The sequence below is a fragment of the Pogona vitticeps genome, chromosome 5 (assembly GCF_051106095.1).
Source record: "Pogona vitticeps strain Pit_001003342236 chromosome 5, PviZW2.1, whole genome shotgun sequence".
NCBI classification, from domain to species: Eukaryota; Metazoa; Chordata; class Lepidosauria; order Squamata; family Agamidae; genus Pogona; species Pogona vitticeps.
In genome coordinates this window covers 194,193,900-194,216,403 of record NC_135787.1, presented here as the reverse complement: position 1 = coordinate 194,216,403, position 22,504 = coordinate 194,193,900, and the positions used below count along the sequence as shown (strand labels likewise).

General features: G+C 48.4%; 1 protein-coding gene across 2 annotated transcripts in view; it reads right to left on the bottom strand.

The window, feature by feature from the left end:
* Positions 1-2,606: 2,606 nt before the first annotated feature.
* Positions 2,607-22,504, bottom strand: part of UBE2H (ubiquitin conjugating enzyme E2 H) — a 61,843-nt gene continuing 41,945 nt past the window's right edge. The window contains exons 3-7 of one of the 2 annotated variants that reach the window (XM_073002444.2): positions 22,236-22,310; positions 9,640-9,679; positions 8,507-8,559; positions 7,705-7,833; positions 2,607-7,065 (exon numbers count right to left, since the gene is read on the bottom strand). In XM_073002444.2, the coding sequence (XP_072858545.1) occupies positions 6,941-7,065; positions 7,705-7,833; positions 8,507-8,559; positions 9,640-9,679; positions 22,236-22,310 (422 nt within the window). In that variant the 3' untranslated portion in view covers positions 2,607-6,940. The remainder of the gene's footprint in view (positions 7,066-7,704; positions 7,834-8,506; positions 8,560-9,639; positions 9,680-22,235; positions 22,311-22,504) is intronic. The other variant, XM_078376533.1, reaches the window with a different exon arrangement.

The following is a 22,504-nucleotide window of genomic DNA, read 5'->3' as shown; positions in this document are numbered from 1 at the left end:
CCAACAGTTGGGTCTTGAGGATTTTAGGGGAGAAAACCAGAGAAGATCCCACAGACCTCAGGTCTGCCCCTTCTCTTACAACGCGGTTCAATAAATCGCATTGATCTTCTCCAATTGCTTTGAAGATGATTTCATTCAATTATGGTTTCACAGAATTTGCTTAATTGTGTTTACACGTGACTTTTTTCTTTTCTTAAACCTTTTTAATCCTGTGAGCTATCTGGGGGCAGGGAGATAGGCCAGATATAAATCAACTAGCTCTCTAAATAAGATAATTTATCTGTTATTCTAACATGGAAGGCGGGGGGGAGTTTTAAACTGGGGTCGGCCCTATCGTTAGGCAGAGGGAAGACCCACCTCGGGCGGCAGATACTGGGGACCAAAAGAGCCGATCCGTTCTCTTGAAGGAGAGCCATTTGGGATCCAAAAAGCCTGTCCTGCTCCGGCTAAAATGGCTCTTTGGCCTTCAAGTACAACAGAGGACACGCTCTCGTTGCCCGAGTTGAGGAGAGGGTCCACGAGTCCACGAAATCCGGTCCACTTCTATCCTCAAATCAGAGGAAGGCGTCGTCTTGCGTTCTGCTCCAGGCAGCCGAGGGGTTTGGGGCAGATTTCGCTCTGAGGTAAGTGCCCTTATCCTTCGGGCAGATCCATCAGTTTGGAAAAATTAGAAGCAAGCTGGCAGTGTCTTTCCCCCTAAACTTTGCTGGTTCAGGGGATGATGGAAGCTGGCGTCTAAAAGACCAGGAAGGCCACAGGTGTGGTGACGTCAGAATAAAGGGTTTCCACACGGCTTAATCCAAGACAGTCCTCTCTTTTCTTGTCTCTCGGTTGTGCATTTCAGAAAAGCTCAGAGTTTGGTAAAGTTACTCCAGTTCTGAGCAATCTAGCCGGGGGGGGGGGGGGGAGGCTGGGAATGGTGATCTTGAAAGGTAACTTTCCCAAGCCCTGATTCAGAAGATGAAGGGGCCCTGGGCAAGAAAAGAAAGGCCAGTGCACACCATCCTCCTAGAAGACCCAGGGCTAGTGGGGTCAAAGACCCAGGACTTCCTCAGTAGCAGGGACGGTGATGAAGTCCACAACCCCCTCTTGCATCTGAGCCTCAGACTCCAGAGAGATGGATTTTCCTCGGAAAGGTTGCAAACTCTCCTTGCAGCTTGTTTCTCCCCCCCTTCAACGGCCTGTTAGAGACCATTAACTCTACAAAAGTCCTGCTCCTTATTTGCTGATATGACTTGGACCAGCTGCTTGCATTGAACTCTGTTTATATGGGGGGGGGGGGGGGACAGCACGTTGCCATGAGCATGTTTTTCCAGATCTACGACTAGCAACACCGGCTGCACTTTCTCCATCACGTTTATAGCTTTTAAGGGGCGGGTGGCGACTCTGAACTGCACACGAGCATCAACTGATGGATACCCAGCATGATGTAATGGGTAGGGTGATGAACCAGGGACTCGGGAGGTCTGGGTTTTGAATCTCCACTGTGCCATGGAGGCTGACTGGGGGAGTGGAACCAGTAAAGCCACTCCTTCAACGTTCAATGGACCTTTAAAGCCCCGTTAGGACTGTGAGAGGTTGGTTCCAACTTGATGGCATGGAATGACAACATCAACCGACAGCCAGTGTCATCGGCAGAAAACAGACAAGATACTTTCTGGCAAGCCAGTGAATTTTGCACAGATCCATTTCCGACAAGCTTCCAAAAGCGGTTTCAGTGCCGACACGTCGGGCCCAGAGGCTGGCAGAGGAAGAAATGCCAAGAGTCCTGGCTGGGTCCTCTTTTGTGAATTGGGTCCTCTCCAAACAAGAGGGAAGAGACCACCCCCAAGAGCCACTTTGGGTCCCTTGTTGGGAGAAATGCGGCAGCTAAATAAAACTAATTAATAATAACTCCTACGGCCTGTGGCCCCCCCTTCCAGGCCACACTGGGATGTGTCGATCCACTCCCACAAACTCTGGCAAGCATGACTTGTGGTCCGGGTGGCAACCGTAGGAGCTGTCAAAAGCCCCAAATTTTCCGATTCGTATTGTACCAATCGGAAAAGCCCTTGCCATTACCCCAACAGCTTTTTAGAAACCAACGGGATGCGGTTGGAAAAGCTTTCTACTACAGCTTGTTTTCTCCTTTGTCACAGCCAAAGCTGTGGGGGGGGGCTTCTGAAAGCGTTTGAGGACCACAACCCACTTCGAAAGAACCTAAAGTAGACCCCAGCGGACTGATGAGGCTGACAGAATCTGTCAGTGTGGTCCTGATCTTCAAACAGAAAGAGTCCACTTCACTTCTGAACAAGCAGACTATAATCTGGGGTAGCCTCTCCTAAATAAAATAAATCTGGCCGCCGATCCCACCTATCCAAATGAATGACGCGTCATGGTAAGAGATGGAAACACAGGATCTGACGAGATGCACTCTTTGAAGGAGAAGACAAGACAGGTCCCTGGCAGTTTCATCTTAATGCGGATCAGCGCCAAGCAAAAACATACAGCCGCCGAACTGGGAGACGAGAGACAGACGCTCACGGTGCAACGAGCATCGCAGGGGCCAGGTTCGAAGATGCGACCGCCAAAAACCTTCCCGGAGCAAAGTGATCAGGCAAAGGGGAGAAGGTATATATACATATTTTATTTTTAAAAAAGTTTACACTTTCTTTAATTATACACAACTATTTTGAGAGGTTATAATTCTTAGAAGAGGCATTTGCCGTGGCCTCAGGCGTGCCCACTACATCATCACAATGCAAAGGGGTGGGGTAGCTGGGAGGGAGGCAGGATGGGGTTGGAGAAAAAAAAAAGCTGAGACTCCATGGAGGGGCTGGCCGCCCCGTTTTATCTCTTCAAGTATGTATTCACACCATATGTACCAAATACAGTCAGTAAAAGAAACATTTTTTTTTAAAAAAAGGCCATTTCTCATGCAGCACACTCCCCCTTCTCTAAGTGCCTGAAGAACTCAAGACAAGTGAGACACTATTATCAGTATTTATAAAACCAACATTCCCAGATCCCATCTCCCGCTGTGGGACACGGGTGGGATGACAAGGGTCATCCCGGGATCCTCCTCCAGACCATTGTCTGTTCCAAGCGAAGCTGCAAGAAAGCTCGCAGGGCCCCCGGAAGCCGAAGTGGTCCTCCTTTCTGATGCCACCATCACAATCTGCTTACCTTCTGTAGATCCTTCCCCCAACCCTCCCTTGCAAGAAGGCAGGAAAGCATCAACTACCCACCGGTACAAGAGAGGGGACTCAAACCGGCACAGAGCTGTCTTGGTCGTCTGACATGCTCGGTGGGCCAACCTAATCTCGAGACAAAGTCACGGAGAGACCTTTGCCCCGTCTCCGCAACCCATCCTCTGTACGGCGAACCAGGCAAAAACACATCTCTACAGTCACCGGCGCTCGCCCTGCGTCTTAAGGGGCTTAGCCTTCTGTACCTAGTAACTCAAGAGACTTGGTCAAGAAGACCCAAGCGGGGGGGGGATTTGGGAGGCCAGTAGGAGCAAAAAAGGACAGAAAAAGGGTGTGCTTCAAGGAAAGCAATGGCTGAGAAAACATTCCGATGAAGTGAACGAGGGCTGAAGGCCAGAAAACCCTCCACAGGTTTCCTCTCCTGGGGTTGCGAGTCCACCAGAAAGGGGAGAGGGAGACGGAGGTATCGGTTGTAAGAACTTAAGCATCCATATACAGCGTGTGCACATAACACTGGGCAATTCGCGGTGCGCTCACTTGGCAGCTACAGCATCTGAAGTCGACTGCGTTCACTTAGCAACGGGAGGCAGCTTTTGAAGACTGAACACTCCCTGGGGACAAGAGGGAGCTTGGGGGAAAAAAAACGACAAGAGCATCTCAAGAAAACAACAGGCGGGCTAAGTTAGTTCAGATGGGGTTCTGCTTCTCAGTTCCAGATGGCAGGAGTATACCGTGGCCTTCCATGCAACCAGGAAATCTCAGCCAATAAAAACAAAACAGAAAAAAAGGGTGGTGGAAAAGAAAAGAAAAAAAGGGGGGGGGGAAGAAACCTTGCTCAGACACCTGTGGTTGTTTTGCAAAGGAGAGAGAGGCCATTGCAAGCCCTTCCAGGATAGTTAAATCCTCTGATTTATAAATTTTTGGAAAATTTATAAATCCTTCTTATCAGCAGCCATATTTCAAGGCGGACCCCGTGGTTGGTCCACCTTGCTTTGGCTTCCTGGGAATCACTTGCAAAGTTACTTCAAACAGCGGGGATCCTGGCAACACTTCATCCCATAAACGAAGCTTTATGGGGGTTGAAATCTTTCCCTACGACAAGACCCCACCAGGCCGGCAACCACCTTGAAGGCTGCCCCCCCACTCCTTGGCGCTTTCCGCACCAGTGGCACAGAAGGGAGAAAGCAGAAAGGAAACCCGAGGCTCCATTTCTGGAGATCCTTTTTTGAACATGGATTATATATGGTATAGTGGAAATCTCTTCCTGCCTATTCAACTGAAGACAGGGGTGTTGCTTCACTTGCAAACACAAAACAAAACACAGAAACAGATGCTTGCTTGTGAGACAGAGCAGAGGTGTGTTAAAAGTCATCAAAATCTGATTATACATCAGGATTGAGGTTTTTTTAAAAAAAGTTACCTGCATAAAGAAAAGGGAATTAGAACAATAATATTTGTATATACAATACTGAAAAAAAATACAATTTTATTTTGTTTAGATTGGTACCACCATCACCACTGCCAAACTCAGCAATCAAATCTATGTCTAAATAAAACCTAAGAGGTCACTGCACCGGCAGGCAGCAGCACCCGGAGCCTCTAAAAGGCTCTGCCGAAAAAGCAGCTGCTTGTCTTTCTCCCACGTCAAGGAAAAAAAAAAGAGGGAGGATCAGCAGTTACAGCACACGACTGCATGTTCCACAGTTAATACTAAGCCCTCCAAGGGGAAACATCTGCTAAGAGTGGAGAATTGTCAGCTCAGTTGAACCAACCACAGCCCTACGTAACTGCTTTTTCATTGCAAAGAAAGAAAGAAAGAAAGAAAAAAAGAAAGAAAGAAAGAAAGAAAGAAAGAAAGAAAGAAAGAAAGAAAGAAAGAAAGAAAGAAAGAAAGAAAGAAAGGTGAATTACTTTTTTTGTTTTGCTTCATGTCCATAATTCAAATACTTGGTATGCTTTTGCTTTATTAAAGGAAAATAATCATGCCAAAATTAAATTCTACTTTACATAAGATCTTTCCAAAAAAGAAAAGAGAGGGAGGCAAACCCATCACGCTTTAGGACTGTACTCTTTTGACACTCCCTCCCCCCAACGCACACACAATGACACCAAACTTTAATGGCATTTTAAAAAAAGAAAAGAAGGGGAAATACAATGCGCTGAGCTTACTTTGACATTCAGCTTCTTACTTGAGTCACCCAAGTCTTAAGATTCCACTCTAGGGCCCCTTAAGAGCCGTTTCGAACCCCTTCTCCACATTTCCTGTTGGAAAACCTTGATAAACACAGCAGAGGCTACATCCACATTGGCAAACGCATCTCTCGTTCGGGTGCTCCTGCTCTTATCCACATTCAAGTATCATCAACATCCCAGGTAGGCATTTATGGTTATGCAATTTTCTTGCCATTCACTTGAGGAGGGGCGTCACGGGTTCAAAAATACACCGGGGCGGGAGGGGGCAGAAAATGAAAACATTTCCAATTGAAGGATCTCTGAAAACAGCACTCTGGCGATCCATTCCATTCTGGGTGGGTGGGAAATAACGCCTCCCCCATTAGGTTTTCCTAGATTGTCTTGGCCTGTTCAACAAAGCAACCGCCGCTGTCCGGCAGCTGGAGAACAAGCAAGCGCAAAGATTAACGGAGGGAGATGGGATCAAGGGCCGAAGCAGCCAAGGGAACCTTCCACTGACTCGGTGCTTGGAGAAATCCACCCGGTTAAAGGGCTCTTTCTTAACAGGAGATCTTTCAAATCAGGTCTGTAGCCGCTCTCTGTGTGTATTCTAAGCACATCATTGCTCCCGCCAGTGAGCCTGGCTGAAACCACAATGGGTTTTGGACTCTCTGTACTCCAGAAAAGTTAAGCCAATACTGGATCGTGTTTCCTTTCTGTCTCTTACAAACAGAAGTTGACACCTTTGAGAATCCAGATCAGCAAGATGACTTAACAGCCCAGATGTATGCATTTTTTTTCCCAAAAAAGGGTTCCCCCAAGCAAACAGACCAATTGCTACCAGTCTCTAGAGGCAGACCAGAGAGCCATACAAAATGTACTTTAAAAAATCAAAACGCCACTTTGTAAAAACCTGACACCTGAAAAAGAAGCTCCATGTAATTCCGGTGGTAGATATTGTGTTGTTGTTGTTGTTGTTTTCTTTTTAATATAACTCCATTCAAAGTGTAAGCAGCCAAGATGAACTGAAAAAGAGGCCCGGTGACTCCACTGCCTCATTTTACTAGCATTTCTCCCCCTGCCCCCACGAGACTTCTCTTTTACATTCTGAAAGTGCTGTTTGTATGTTTTGTTTTGTTTTTTGCATCCATGGGTGTCCTGCTGTCTTTGGAACCAATAATTTTTAAAAAAAGCAGAAGAAGGAAGAAGAAAAGGGAAGATTCCAGACCCCTCTTCCTAGCAAAGCAGCTGTTTGGGTTGACAGTTCAGTAGCCCACAAGATTGATGCAGCTCACATGGAATTATGAACGGATGGCATGCACGGGGCATCTGGGCGTCAATATTGCTACCAAGTGGAATGTGGGAAAACGCGCTATGATGCACTTTGGGTTCTGAGAAACGACCAAGAAATCAAGATCTAAAGGGTGATATATATATATGTATATATATCTCAATGCTATTATTCATAAAAACCTTGTTTAGTAATAAAAAATTGCTTTGTTTAAATATGAATATTATAGTCTGCTTCTCAGCGCATGGTTAGGAAGTCAGTCTCTCTGAAAAGCAGGACACGTCTTTTACTACAATTCCATATCTTGGGCCTCATCCTCTGAAAAGTCAGACATGGAGCTCTCCGAAGAGCTGTCCCCGGTGCCTTCCTCCTGCTCTTTTAATGCTTCCTCCGTTGCATATTTCTGAATGTATTCTGGAGGGGGCCAAAAAAGGGGGGGGGGGGAGAAAGAGGGAGGGAGAGGAGAGGAGAGAATCAATGCCCGCAAAGGAAACATGAAAAACAAAATATTTCCTTGAAACTACGCTCTGGGTCCTGGAGACTCCTAGGGACACCTCTCTGCTGACCAGAATAGTCCCCCATACCTTTAAGTGGGTCACAATCATGGGTCACAAAAGAGATGATGCTGGCGGAAGCCTCTGCCAGGACCTAGAGGCTGGGGGCCACTACAGTAGGGCAGGCAACGGAGATAGATCCGCAACCTGATTCCAAGCATGCTCACGAGTTTAGGATATGGCTCTGCTACTCTGTGACTTTTCTGGCATTCCAAGACACACTGCAGGACTTTTTATATGAGGAGTCCTTGTGGCGCAGTAGTTAAACTGCAGCACTGCAGCCAAAACTCTGCTATATGATCGGGTTCAATCACAAGTCGCTCAGCCTTCCATCCTTCCAAGGTCAATAAACTGAGTACCTAGCTGGCTGGGGGTGGGGGTGGGGAGGGCAATGTGTAGGCTGCATCATTAAATTCTAAACCACCTAGAGAGTGTTCCGAGTGCTATGGGGCGGTATATAACCAGCACAGTTTGCTTTATACCCCATCTGACCTCTTACCTTTAATTTTCTGTTTGTATTCTTCTGGTCGGTGAAGGTACATGGCTGCTGCGTCACCATTAAGGGGATCTATGGGGTTGGGATAGGCCAGCAACTGGGGCAGGAACGACTCAAATATATTGGTAAGATCTGAAAATATCAATACAAAAGAACTGTTATGGGATGTGCAATGTCTGAAGTAGTGGAAGTCTTACACCAGTCATTCTCCATTTACCCACTATTTATTTAACTTGAGTCGCTCTGGCTGTTGCAGAAAACTGACCCTGATCCTGTACAGGAGCTTGGGAAAAAATGGACTACAACTCCCAGAATCCTCTGGCCAACATGTCTGTAAATTTTCTAACCTCAGTACGACAGGATAATGGTAAAACCCAGAGAAAGGATTCAAGGACCACAAGGCAATGGCTCATTTTATTGAACCATGCCAGTTAATCACAATATATAAAAAATGAAGCACTGAAGCTGCAGAAATCAAAGCCAGCCCTGCAGAAACTGTAGAACTATAGGCTTTTGACACTTTTCATACTAGAAGTATGACTTGCTAGCAGCAGCAATGATTTCTCTTTCTTTAATGGTGCTTAGAAGAAGATATGATGACAGTGGGGCAACGGAACGCACCACATCGCTACAGCATCTCTCCCATGTGTGTCGCTGGCCACCCCAGGACAGAGCAGAGGGCAACACACGGGACATGTGTTGCCATCAAAGCAGACGGAGGACCCGCTCCCAGGGTAAACATGAAAGAGACACCTGCCCCGTACCCCATGCCATGCCAGAGTGCCATCCCATGCCCCAAACTCACCATACAGAGCTGTCCAAGTCTGATTAATTACATCTAGACATACAGTTCCTGACCTGAAACAGACAAAGAAATGGCGTGATGTCTTTGATTTTTACGACTTGGCAATGCTGATGTGGAGGAGGAGCGCAGAGGAGTCTGAGCTGGGAAGCCCCCCCCCCCCGCTCACACACTTTGCCTCTCTAGAATTAACACACTCCCTGTGACCAGCAGCAGAGAGGAGACTGCAGAGATGAGAGAGAGATTAAAGGGTCCAAAGACAGGTAAGGTAAAGGGATCCCCTTGACATTTAGTCCAGTCGTGTCCGACTCTAGGGCATGGTGCTCATCCCCGTCTCCAAGCCATAGAGCCAGCGTTTGTCCGTAGACAGTTTCCATGGTCATGTGGCCAGCGCGACTAGACATGGAACACCGTGATCTTCCCACCGAGATGGTACCTTTTATTAACTCGCATTTTTGCATGCTTTCGAATGGCTAGGTTGGTAGGAGCAGGGACAAGCAATGGGAGCTCCCTCCATCATGTGGATTTGATCTTAGGACTGCTGGTCTTCTGAATTTGCAGCACAGAGGCTTCTGCAGTTTAACCCGCAGCGCCACCACGCCCCAGAGACAGACCTTTACACTCCACCATCATCACTCCACCAGTGAAGGGCTCATGACTCCCCGTGGTTTGTCAGGAACAACAAAATGAGGTTTCTTCCCTGCCCCAGCCTCCTTTAGGTTGTTGCTCCATCGAGTTGCTCGGTATGGTTGCCCTGAACCAGGAGTGGCTCTCCCAGGCAGAAAGGTGTCCCCGGCCCCACCTGGAGGATGATGAGGACCTCTGCAGGCTCAGCACCTGCTGGACCAGGGAAGCACAGGACCTTCTCAAGGAAGGAGAGGCGAAAACCAGCTTCAACCCACAGCTTCTTTCCCCATTTTCAGGCGAGAGGATGAATACATGGGTGCTCACGGCCTTTCCAAAAGACCTTCGGATGTTCGGGAAGGGAGAAAAGCGTTTATAGTTGCCTCCCTTTGCTCTCCGCCCCCCCCCCCCGAAAACAAGAGCCAGGAAACAGCAAGCAAAAAAAAACCCTCTTGCATCCAGCAAAAACCACGGTCGTGCCAAGAAAGAACAAAATATTTTAGTTCACTTACGCTTCGTCAATGTTGGGATGGAAAATTTTATTCATGAATCCTGCAAGACAAGCAAACAGAGGAGTTTGTTAGCAGCCAGGTACTTATTACTATTTCTTAAGAGGCAGCTGATGTGTATGGATAGGACGCACCTCTGAACCACTGCATGTGTTGCTTTACAAGAGGGACCTGGGTTCCAAAAAAAAATATCATTAGATCCAGCTGGACCAAAAACCACCATAGTCCCAAAAAGGCAGCCGCCAAAGGCCAACCCATGGAGAAACTCTTGACCCAAGGTCCAGGGGGCCTTGAAGAGATGAAGGTCTTTTTTGTGATGGCATGATAGAACCCCCTGGGACAAGCTGCTTGTTAAGAGGGACGCCCAGTGATCAGCTGGGGGGGGTGCATGCCATCCGCCTATCCTGGCGCCTGAAGGCGGAAGGAGTTCGGGGAGGGCTTAAGGTGTGATGAGAAAGGGAGCGTAGCTGAAGACAGAGGAGTGCTCTTGGGTTGTGGGAACCGAAGAACTGGAGCTTAAGATCTGTTACCCAGTTGATGTTCCTCTGTAATCAAAAGATGTCCATTTTCATTCTTTAGCCACCGGGTCTGGTGCCATGAATGGCTGGTGTCAAGCAAGTTCATAGAAAGTTATTTTTAAAAGCGACAAGCCCAGCTTGGTGCGGGTCACAGCAGGTAAAAGCACACCAAAAGGCCACGGCAGTGGCTATTGGGTGTGTGTGTGTTTGTTCTTAGAAACCCAGAGATGTTTCTTCTACATTGCTGAATCTCACGAAACCCATCTCAATAATTTTAAGAAGGTCATCTTTAGGGCAATGGTTTTAGAAGACTACATGCTTTCTTGATGCTTGGAAGCAACAGGGGTGAGGGCTTGAGCATCGTGTCAAGACAAAACAAACAGGAGTGATTAAGCTTTGGGAAGAGAGCTCTCAACTCCCTGATTATTTATTATTTATTTATTTATTTTACTTTATTAGATTTATACCCCGCCCATCTAGACAGATAGTCTACTTAGACAGATAGTCTACTCTGGGCGGCAATTAGCAATCAAACCCCCCACCCCACCCCAAGCGTCTTTAATTCTACTCTCTGAAGCCTTTGAATGGCAATAGGTACAGATCTGGTGGGCGTTTTCATGGGAAAAGATCACATTTTAAGGTCCTTTTCAATAAATAATGAATAAATAAATCACAGATCGCAGCCTGCTTGGTGAACAGTGGATTTGACGCTGATGTTGCTAGAAGTCCATGGCTCAATCAAAAGGCATTCAAAAATAATAATAACGCATTCCCGGCCACAAAGCTATGGCTACCACGCTAGTTTTCAAAAGCCAACGCTGTAGGCTCATGCCTTAATGACAGGCTTCCTTTCCTGGCAAGAACCTGCACTGGTGCTTTCGGGAGGGGGGGGGGGAATCTCTTCCAAATTGTCAACAAACCTGGAAAGGCGAGCTGGTTTGTTCAGGGCATCATCGTCCCTCTTCCCAGCCTCCTGAGTGTCGCCTCCCCAGACTTTGCAGAAGAGCCATCAGAGTCCTGCCTGCTTCTGACCAAACCCAACTCGAGCCCTGATCTGCCTCGGACGGTGCTCCGATTTTGAGGGGAGGGGGTGGTGAGAATTCACCCCCCGGCTCTTTGCACCCCTGTCCGCCTGTGGCCAAGGCCCAAAGCCAAGCCGACGCTACACTCCGGTCTTTTCCACGACTCGTAGGGCCTCTTCATCAAAAGCTGGGACACAGCGCAAACAAGCGATGGGAGGACGAGGGAAGCCCTAGACTGGCGATGGCGAACCTATGGGAGGCGTGCCACGGCTGGCACACAAGAGCCCTCTCTGCGGGCACGTGAACCATAAGTTGCCATCGAGAAATACTTACTCGTCCTCCGATCCCAGATTTCAGCACTCCCCTCTGCTGGTGCAGTGGTCCAGCGGAGGGGTGCCATGGCGACCGTTGCCGGTCTAGCCCAATAGGGGAATTGGAAGACTGGTAAGTATTTATTTGTTAACACAGCCCATAGGAAAACAAACAAACAAACAAACAAGCATTTAACCCTTGCAGTGCAGGAGCAGTTGATTTTTCTAAACTAAAATTTCAGTATTCAGGTTTTAATTGCAGTGCTGGCAGCTTGAAAGAAGTAAGTTGATTTTGTGTTGCAGTTTGGGCACTCGGGCTCAAAAAGGTTCACCCTCACTGCCCTAGACTGCCCTCAGGCTGCTCTTGAGAAAACCAAGGAGAGATTCCTCTCTCTCTGACTTAAACGGCGTCACCTCTGGAAGACCAAACAGACACAGACTTCTGTGAGCAACTAAATTATGTTGTGAGAGTCAGTGAGTGACACACATGGAGTGGTCTCAGCCTCGTGCTTTTAAGAAGCAGGAAGGCCCTTTTCTGGGAAGGATCGTGACCTTAAAAGTTCAGAATTCCCCAGGGCAGCAACATAATCCGAAAACACAAACCTGCACCCATTTACTCATACGATGCTCTTGCTCTTTCACACAGAGAGTATCGGTTACTATGCTCCCAAAAGACAGTTCCCAAGTAGAAAACTATTCAGGCAGAAATCTGACCTATACAGTGGTGCCTCGCTAGACAGTTACCCCACATGACAGTTTTTTCACTAGACATTGACTTTTTGCGATCGCTATAGTGATTTGCAAAACAGTGATTCCTATGGGTTTTTAGCTACAATATTTTAAGGAAAACAGGGTTTTGTTAGGTCACCTTAGGTTTTTTAAAATCAGAACTGCAAAGGATAAATTCCATTAAAACAGCAAAACAAAACCCTGAAGGGGATGCCAACCCCCCCCCCCTTGGGAATGGAGATATTAGGCTCAATCCTGAAAGGGGGAATGGGAGGGGGGACCCTGTGGGACACGGAAGAAAGGAAGCAAATTCCATGCCAGCCAAACAACATCCCTCTCCCCCCACCCCTCCAAAAGCCCCCCCCTTGCATTAACAATTGGCTTCCATTCAGACCTTGAGGAAAGCCAAATGCAGAGCGCTGGAGGTGGGTGCTGTTGTAACACGGGGGAAATCCACCCCGATCCACTCACAGAAGTCTTGTGGGGGGGTGGGGAAGGATGTCCCTTTGTGTGCAGGCAATACAGAGGCCCCCCCCCAATAGGCGCTCGAGACTCATGCACACACACCCCTTGCCCTTCCTAACGACAGGGCACTTTCCTTACCACAAATGATAATGAGGAGCTGCAATGCTTTGCCAGCCACGAGAGCGTCTAGCCAGCGCAGGGGGATCTGCCACCCTTTTGTCCCCGATGAGCCTGGATTCCCGCACTGAAAAGCTGGCGCCTCTTAACGAGCGGACAAAGCAGCCGTGCAGGCGAGTCTAGACAGGGGGAGAGCGCCACGGTGCCCCTGTTCCCCCCCAGCCGGCCCCCTCCCCTTCTCCCCATGACCCCCCCCCCACGGCTTCCTCACTCTCCCTGGCCAGCCCCGGCTTGGCTTCGGTGGTGGAGAGGCGACCCTTGAGGCATGAACCGGGCAGGGAAGGATCGAGGGGGTTAGAGTTCGGGTTGGAGGGGGTAAACATGCACCGGCCCCGACTCGGCTGCTCAAGCCAAGTGACAGGCGGGGTGAAAGCAGGGCCAAGCTGCCAAGGCTCTGTCGTCACCTGGCGATCACAGGGTCCTTGGGTGGGGGTGGTTGCTTTTGCTGCGCCAGAGGTACTGAACCAACAAGGCTGAAATCACAAGAAGGGAAATTTGAAACCAGGAAGAGCCAGCCCCACAGTAAACCCCTGACAGTGGAAACAGACTTCCTTCTAGGGTGGTGCCTCTCCTCGGGTTGAAGAAGGGCCGCTGAACAACCATCTGTTAGCATTTCGCTTTCTGTGTTGGCCAGAGGCTGGACTAGATGAGTCTCAGTGGCCCCTTCCAGTTCTAAGAGTCCAACCAACCAACAGGTAAGGGACTCAACGAATTTGCGGCAAACACCCACACTGGGCAGAGAGCACTCTTCCCCACCCCGATGCCCGAATCTTGTGTGTGCCTGGAAAACCCATCATCCTAAAAGGCATCGCAATGAAGCTGGAAGGGGCAATATAGGGAAAAGGCTGCTTTAGATTCGTCTCCTTCTACCCAGCCAATCGCTGGGTGTCTTCTTGTTCAGGCAAAGCAACAGGGCGGCCTTCATCCTGTTCCTTGGCTCTTCCGCGGCACAAAGGTCTCCTCTCTCCCTGTTTCCACCCCCTTCTTTATGTAAAGCAAGGACGGGCTCACTCTCCCACTTGCACATTTTTTAACTTTTTTTGCACAGCATGCCAACTTAGGCTTCTCTAGCCAGTCTGACAAGGGGGGGGATGTCACAACTATGGGGGCAGGCCTATTCAAACTGTTTCAGGCCAGGACTATTCTAACCAAAATCACTCAGAACTGCTTAGAAGAATGAATTATGTGCCATCAAGTCAATTCTGGCTCAGGGAGACCCTTTTCAAAGGCTTTCTAGCTGGAGAATTCTCAGAAGGGGTTTCCCATTTCCTTCTTCTGGGGGGTGTCCTGGGACCGTGCAGCTTGCTCAAAGCCACACAGGCTGGATCTTCCAGGACGCACTAGGGAGAAGTCAACTTCTGACCACTGGCTCTACAGCCAGAGACCTAAACCTCCGAGCTATTACAACCACTTTTTGCTGTTTAATTGTTTAGTCATGTCCGACTCTTCGTGACCCCATGGGCCAGAGCATGCCAGGCCCTCCTGTCTTCCACTGCCTCCCGGAGTTGGGTCAAATTCATGTTGGCAGCTTCGGTGACCCTGTCCATCCATCTCGTCCTCTCTCGTCCCCTTCTCCTCTTGCCTTCGCACTTTCCCAACATCAGGGTCTTTTCCAAGGAGTCTTCTCTTCTCATGAGATGGCCAAAGTAGTGGAGCCTCAGCTTCAGGATCTGTCCTTACAGTGAACACTCAGAATTGATTTCTTTCAAAATGGATAGGCTTGTTCTCCTTGCAGTCCACGGGACTCTCAAGAGCCTCCTCCAGCACCACAATTCAAAAAGGATCAATTCTTCAGCGGTCAGCTTTCTTTATGGTCCAGCTCTCAAAAAAGGGAGATGTTTTCCTTGAGGCCACTAGAGGGTGCTAGGGGATCTTTTTCCAATAAAAAGTGGTTTTAAAGAATTAAAGAGCCAGCCCTCCAAGGCTCAGGTGTGAGGGTGCAGGCGAGTGACAGAGGCAAACTATGCCGCAAGAGACTTTGTGACTTCTGTAGTCACAGACAAGACCAGAGAGGCCTTTTTGCCTTTCCTGATCCAACATCTTTCAGGGGTTCTGCGATCTCTTCTCCTACACTCCACAACCTAGTTTTTCCCACTTCCCGGCCAGCCCTTTACAGTCACAGCTTTACGTTCCAACAGCTGTTCCTGCCTCCAGACTCCTCTCAGAATTCTCAGTTCTCAAGCGTCCTTTGGCATCGGACAATCCTTCTTGTGGATTTCATAGCTCATTAAAACAAACAGGACTCCAGTGTCCTCCTGGTTTGGCCCCCAGTTTTGTTTTGCCAAGGCTGTCCAGCAGAATATCCCAGGCTGTGGTGCACGGACAGAGGTCTCATTGGGCTCTCATACATACACAACCCAGACCTGCGCTGCTAGGGCCAAAATCAAAACTGGCACAATTATTTAAGTGGATCAACTTAGGTCAAACTAGTCTCCATGATCAAGGGTTAAACGGCAGGGGTGCTGTCCCTTCTGAATGAGCTCCAATCCTCTAAGCTTGCCCATGGCTTGTGGTCCACAGCTGGCACCCATCCTGCCCTCACTGTTCCTTCGTGATGGACCATGAGGATCTGGAAGGGAGACGGAGAGCGCGCCAGGAAGGAATCGCCAACTGCAGGTTCCTTACAAAACCTCTCCCGCCATTCCTGGCCTGTATTTCCTGCTCAAAACAATAACAACAGGATGTTCTGCAAAAAGATGATGCAAATTCTGCACTAAGGAAAGCAGAAGCCTGTGCAAATGGTGGAAATTTAGAAAACAGGCATCATTTTAATTTCCATACTTTTTTTCCCCTTGGTTTTTGTGGCTTAAGGCAAACCATTCCTCCTTTTACTAATCACAGGAAAGGAACGCTTTCAAAGTCCCATCTCCACCACTGGAGGATCTTACTGGGGCAATTCTCGGGCTTCTGTTGTTTCAGCAGGCTCTGCCACGCACAGGTTCAAGTCCCCTCTCTCTGCACATACAGGGAGCAAAAATTTGTTTCTAAATAAAAGGGGCATGTTCCAAAAGCATACCTCTAATGCAGCATTAACCGTTTTTACTGAACTGGGCATCGCACACACACATATATGCAGCCCTGAGCTGATCTGTTTCTGCCACTAAAAATGGCACTTGAGGTACGACAAGCGAACAATTCACAGAATAATAAAAAAACTGATTGGTCTGGGCCTTGCAAAAAGTGCAGATCACAAGCCCCATCGACGCCACCAGAACACCCTTTTGCTGATGCACCTCTGACTCCCTGGGAGGAGGAGAGGGAGAAATGGAACTTCCCTGTTTCTGCAGAGATAGTGTTCTACAAATGACAGCTCTTTCTGGAAGTCATTCATTTACAGGACAGCCAGAAAACAGCACGGACACATACGTCCCCTATTTCCTGAAACCACTCCATCCAGTTTGCTGCTCCACTCCAAAGTGTGCCCAATGTTTATGAACACAGGCTGGTAAGAGCAGCAGGAATACCAGGAGTTCCCCGATGCCAAACGGTCACCCGAGAGCTACAGCAGCTGGAAAGGTTGAATGAGCAAGTCCTCAAAGATTTTTTTTTCTCCATCAAGGATACCTGCTCAGAAGCACAAATCTCGGTAACAACCTTTGGTCTCCTTTTTTTAAAAGGGAGGCTCCTCTTTTGTCCTGGTGTAGCTTTGCAGCCACGGAGAGCGAGCCACGCCACAGGAAAACAAAGCCGGCGCTTTGCAGTACACCAGACAACAGGTCTGCCTTAGCCGAGAGGGACCCCGAGTTCCTTGGTCCCAAGAGAGGGTTAAAACTGCAGCCCTGCAGCCAAGACTCTGCTCACAACCTGGGTTTGATCCCAACGGGCTCAGATAGCCGGCTTGAGGTTGACCGAGTCTTCCATCCTTCCATGGTATCCAGTTCACTTGGCCAGGGAGCTCAATGTGCATTAAGCCACCCAGAGAGTGCTTTAAGTGCTTTGGCGTGGTATATAAACAGCATGCTTCGCTCCTCTCCTACCACAGGAGCTCATTTAGATTAGAGCCTTCCCTCACCTGATGCTTCCAGATGTGCTGGACTACAACATCCATCATCCTCAGCCACCATCAGTGGCGGTGTGTGACGGGCCGCATGGCAGTGTGCCCCTCCACTGAGTCTTGCAAATTGTTGTATATGAATTACGTAATTACACAGACTGCAATTCCCTGAATCACCAATGCCCCCCTCCCATCTATAGGGCGAAACACAGGCCCAGTTATAGCCAAAAAACTGGGCTTAGCCCAGGACTATTAACCCTGACTGACAGCCAGTTTTTCAGGCAGAGTTTTTCCTCACCTGAAAATGCTGAGGATCAACCCTGGGGGCTCTGCACATGTTAAGATACTTCTTGCACGGAGCTGTATTTTGCTAGCAAAACAACTAGCATTTTGCTTCCTCCCAAGAGGACGAACTAGGGCAGAGACTAAAATCCTGAGCTCTTTGAGATCTACACCCCAAAGCAGGTTACTTCCCCCCCCCCAATACCTCAGACCTAGTAAAAGACCCAGGCCTGTCCTTCCTTTGTTCACCTCCCCTTTCCATACGTGTCAGATCCCACGGGGGCCTTTTCATAACACCGCACTGGCGAAGACTGGAGGAGGTCAGCCCAGCGCGCAGTTGGAAGGCTGGCCAAGGAGAGGGCCTGGCGCACATCCTGCCTGCGGTGATTCCTGGACCAAAACCCACAGCATGTTATCACTGACCTCTCTCCATGTAGGTTTGTAGCTGTTGAAAAGAGGAACGTCCAAAGGCAAGCCGAGTCAAGAGATGAAGGCTCGGGACGTCCCCTTCAGTCTCCTACCGATCTGCCCGAGCCCTACTTGGCCGGGAGAGTGCCAGCAACTTGGAACTGGATGCGAGACGGGAAAGTTTAATGGAAAAAATCCAAGGTTTTTACAGAGTCATGGCCAGAGACTCCATGCAATCCACACACAAAAAAAACACAGACAAAAGGCAGTGTCCGAGGAATCAAGGGCCAGTGGCAGGCATCCTAATTCTACTTCAAACCCATTGAGGTTGGCACGGGCGACTTGTACCAAAGCCTCTGCTACTTAAGAAGCCCTTCCTGGGTGCTCTTAAAAACCTGGTGGCTGTACAGGTTCATTTTCAGGAAATAAAGATTCAGGACAGGTAAAACAGGCTGCACGCTTTCTGCCGGTTCGTCAGGCCTGGAGGAGAACGAGCCCCACCTTCTGTGGGCTTCTCTCGGGGCAGTGAGCTTACTGCTCAGGCTTGGGCACATTTCGGAGGAGGGCGCACAAGGGGGCTGATGCGGGCGCCTGCAAAGCAAACTAAGGAGGTCTAAGAGGCCAGCCGACTGTAAATAGATATTATGCAAAGGCCTATTTTAAGAAATGGAAACAGCTAGGGCCGGCTGACTACTCAAACCAGGATGTCGGGGCAGAAGAGACCTGTCTTGCCCGAGCCTCTCAGAAGCGGCCACGTTTACACCCACAGACTCCTCCAAGCCACTCCTGTACTTCAAACAGATGTCTGCCCACAAGACTCTCCGTGGGCAGATTTATAAACCTGACCTTAACTGGAAGAAGCCAATTCAACGTTGAGTCAGCTGTTCCCTTTTCGAAAGTCGAGGAAACCCCTGCTGAAACCCTGATCCGTCGTTTATCCCCCAGGTCAACAGCTTCTAAACAAAGATGGTAAGCTACTATTGAGAATGAAATTTTCTGTTTAGAAAAAGGGGCTGTGCCCTAAGTGAAGCGTACCTTCCACGCTCAGAAAGCCTCCTGAAGGTTACACTTATATTTATTTATAGTATTTGTCGGCCACACTATCGACTGGCCTTGCCAGTGCCCTGGGCAGCTTCTAGCAGCAGAACAGGCACAAAGAAAACTTCTCTGTAATTAAGACAAAACAATTTGCAAGATTCCATCAGACTGCACTGTGGAAGACGTGTATGGCCCACCATACACAACCACGGAGGGTGACTGGGGATGATGGATGATGCAGTTGAACACCTCTAGAGGCATCAGGCTGGGGAAGGCAGTCACTGTTTGGGGAAGTGGCTCATTGACTTTGGGAACCATAGTTAATTGGAGACCTCATATTTGGTCTAAGGGTTCAGATGTTCCGAATCCCTTAATTTTTGCACCAACTGAAGTAAGGTTCTGGAGAACTCGAGAAAATTTTGGGAACTCAGGCATCTGTCCACTCTTTTGGCATTACGAATGATCCTTAAAAAAAAGACTGAATGACTGTGGATTTTAAAGCTATCTTCTGTTTTTATACAACCACCTGATTAACATTCATGTTTCTAGGAAAAGAGTATAATAAACCATTTGGGGAGGGCACTGCACTGAAGCCAAAAGCTGCCTAGCATTCAGAGTACAGTGGTGCCTCGCACAGCGAGGTTAATCCGTTCCGGATTAACCCTCGCTGTGTGAAAGCATCGTTGAACGGGGCAGGAAAAGCCATTGGAACGCATTAAGCATGGTTTAATGCGTTCCAATTGGGCCGAATACTCACCGTTCAGCGATGCTTCCCTATGGCCGGCAGCCATTTTCGCGCCCTCCCCTCGCTTTACGAGGGCGCGAAAACACTGTGCGCGGCCATTTTGGGGCTTCCGGCGGCCATCTTGTAGCCTCAGAACAGCTGATCGTCGGGTCGCAAAGCGAAGGTCGGTAAGCGAACCGCTTACCGACCTTCGCTCTGCAATTTTCGCCCATTGGGGCCGTCGCTCTGCAATCGCATTAGCGATCGAAAAAACGTCCCCATAGAGCGAATTCATCGCTCTACGGGGTGCTCGTTGTGCGAGGCACCACTGTAGGTGGCCCAGCCATCCTACCCACTCCCAAAGGGACACTGGGTGGAAGGGTGGGGTGCAAGGCCAGGAAGACATCTTCCTGAAGGAACATTCCTCTACTTCCATAGCAAAAGCTTCCCCCATTTGCACATGCAAGAAATAAATACTCTGTGTAACACCAGCATAAACTTTGTACAGAAACACCCATTCACACAACCCATTCTTTCAATCATGTTTCACTTCTGGTGTGATGGGCCCTCCTGCACCATAGGGGGCAGTCACACACATCCGATGACATGCTGGCTGAGAGGTCAATGGGAGCTGTTGACTCCAGTGGGAGAACTGGGGGAAGACGAGGGAAGGGGGGAAACAAACCACCTCCTGAAATGGGTGTCAGCCGCACCTGAGGTTGGGAGAGGGAAAAGACACACTGCCGACTTTCTAGAAAATCTAGAAACCTACGAAACCACTCCCTCCATTATGTCCTTGTTTTTTGTTTTTTGGGAAAACAATGGAAATTTTCAGAGAGGGGGGAATTAAATAAATGCAATACTTATTGACAATCAAACCTAAAATTATTTTACTGCGTTAGCAACATGATGCATTTCGTTGGCAAATGGACTAACATATTAAATGTCACTACCTGGCATATGCACAAAATTTTTTAAAATACAATCTTCTTAGTGGGATGCGACATGCAAGCAAAAATTGTTAATACACCCTGGGCTGGAGAGAGAGGCAAACAGATACATCCTACGCCACCGAAGCAAAAGTGTCTTTGTTTCTTTTCCATTGATGTAACAGGGAAAAAATTAAAGAAGAAACCACAGATTGTATAATCCGCCAAACAAAGTCTATTATTTGGACAGAAACAACGCTGCGTTTACCGCAACGGTCTCTGTCATACCAGAAAGATCACTGGAGAAAGACAAGCCACACTTAACAAGGAGCCTCATCCTGCCACCATACCTTTCTCTCACGAAGAGGGCAGCACCCAAAATAGGCAGGAAAACACCTTGGATCTGAACCCTATTTTATACCTTAAGTAGGAGCTTTAGACGCATAACTCACTCTCTCTCAAATCTTCATACTATTATGCATATCAATAGGTTCCTCATAGGTAGGACCTAGCATCTCGAGTAAAGAAACCCATGTTTCCGGAAACATCCTTAGCTCATCCAAAAAAAAAAAATTGTCTGAATGTTTTTCTAGGCTTCCCCCCCCCCCATTTCCAATTTTTCCACTGGGAAAACATAGTATTTATTGTTGGGAGGTAAGGCACATTTGTTCAGACATTTTCTGTTCTTTTCCCCAGTTCTTCATATCTGTTATCAGGGGACAGAGAGGGTTGCCTTAAAATCAATGACTTCTCCCCTGGTTATGACAGCAAGAGCTCTGTTGGTGAAGGGGGAGGGATGGCCAGTTTGGAGGACGGATGCAAACTACATATAGCGGGACCGTAGCATCCGTGGGGGATCAGTCCAAGCCCCCCCCCATGGAAGCCAAAAAAGGCTGAAGTTATTGGAAACTATATAAAGTACACGGCATGGTATCTGGTCCCCTCTAGTGGCCAGCTCTGGTAAATACACCCTGGAAGTACATATACTGTAAATACTGTATTTTTTGCACCATAAGACTCACTTTTTTCCCACAAAACAGGGGGGTGGAAAGTCTGTGCATCTTATGGAGCGAAGAAAACAGATTATATTTTCCTGTTTTCTTCTCCTAAAAAATCGGTGCGTCTTATGGAAAGGTGCGTCTTATGGAGCGAAAAATACGGTACATATTTCTGGGTTTTTTATTTAGTATTTTCAGGCAGTGGATAAATGAATCAGGGGATACTGATCTCACGGACAGGGTGTGTGTGTGTCCTGCCGTACTAACAATGGCATAGTTTACAACAAGAACTGCCCCCCCATCCTGACTAAAATATGGACTCTTAAGCTTCAACTCCGATATTAGGAAAAAGGTGTGGTCACGAGGCTGGGCAAGGATTCTTTTCTTTAGGTGGAGAAAAGGCACGGACATTCAGGCTTGCAACTCTCAAGCAGAGAGTTGCAAGCCTTCCAGGACACCTGCTTGTTCCGTGCAGAAAGCCAGTTGCGTGGACTGCTGGTCCTGTCCAATGGCAAGGGCCAGCCAGAAAAAAATGGCATCCAAGTTCTGGGCAAGAGGAACGTCATGAATACCAGTTCTGACCCCACAAACCGGAGCCGCCAGGCCGTGAGCCCACGAAGCAAAGGGGGAGGGGAGCAGACGGAATCAAAGAACGACCCAGATCAGCTCTCGTCAAGTGAATATTGCAGGTGAGGTAAGCCTAAGGGTTCCATTTCTGAGCTCCTGGGTCCAGCTACGAAATCTGAACATTGGTGCTTCACATGCTGAAATGAGGCAAAACAGCCCACCTTTCAAAATGTCGTCTCATCTTATGAATCACACAGATGAAGGAAGGAAGGAAGGAAGGAAGGAAGGAAGGAAGGAAGGAAGGAAGGAAGGAAGGAAGGAAGGAAGGATGGATGGATGGATGGATGGAACCTCATTGATGTCAGTGCTATCAGCAATTCAGAAATCATTATTTAACAAGGCAGCCCCAGGAGATATCTCAGTTATTCTGCTATTACCTATAGATGGTGACTTGAAGGGGTATTTGTCTGGAAGGTCCACTCTAACTTTCCATACGCCACCTTCGTACGGTGCTGTAAAGGGAAGAGAAAGTAAAGCATTGGTTGTGGAATTCTGCAACAAAGACAGACGTGTACAGTACATAATTTAAAACGGCACAACTCCACTGAGGAGGTTTCCTAAGCAAGTCCCATTAGAACAGCAACAGAGCCATTTTGCTGCACTGTGTCCCGATGGACCGATGAACAGAGAAGCCCCATCAGAGAAG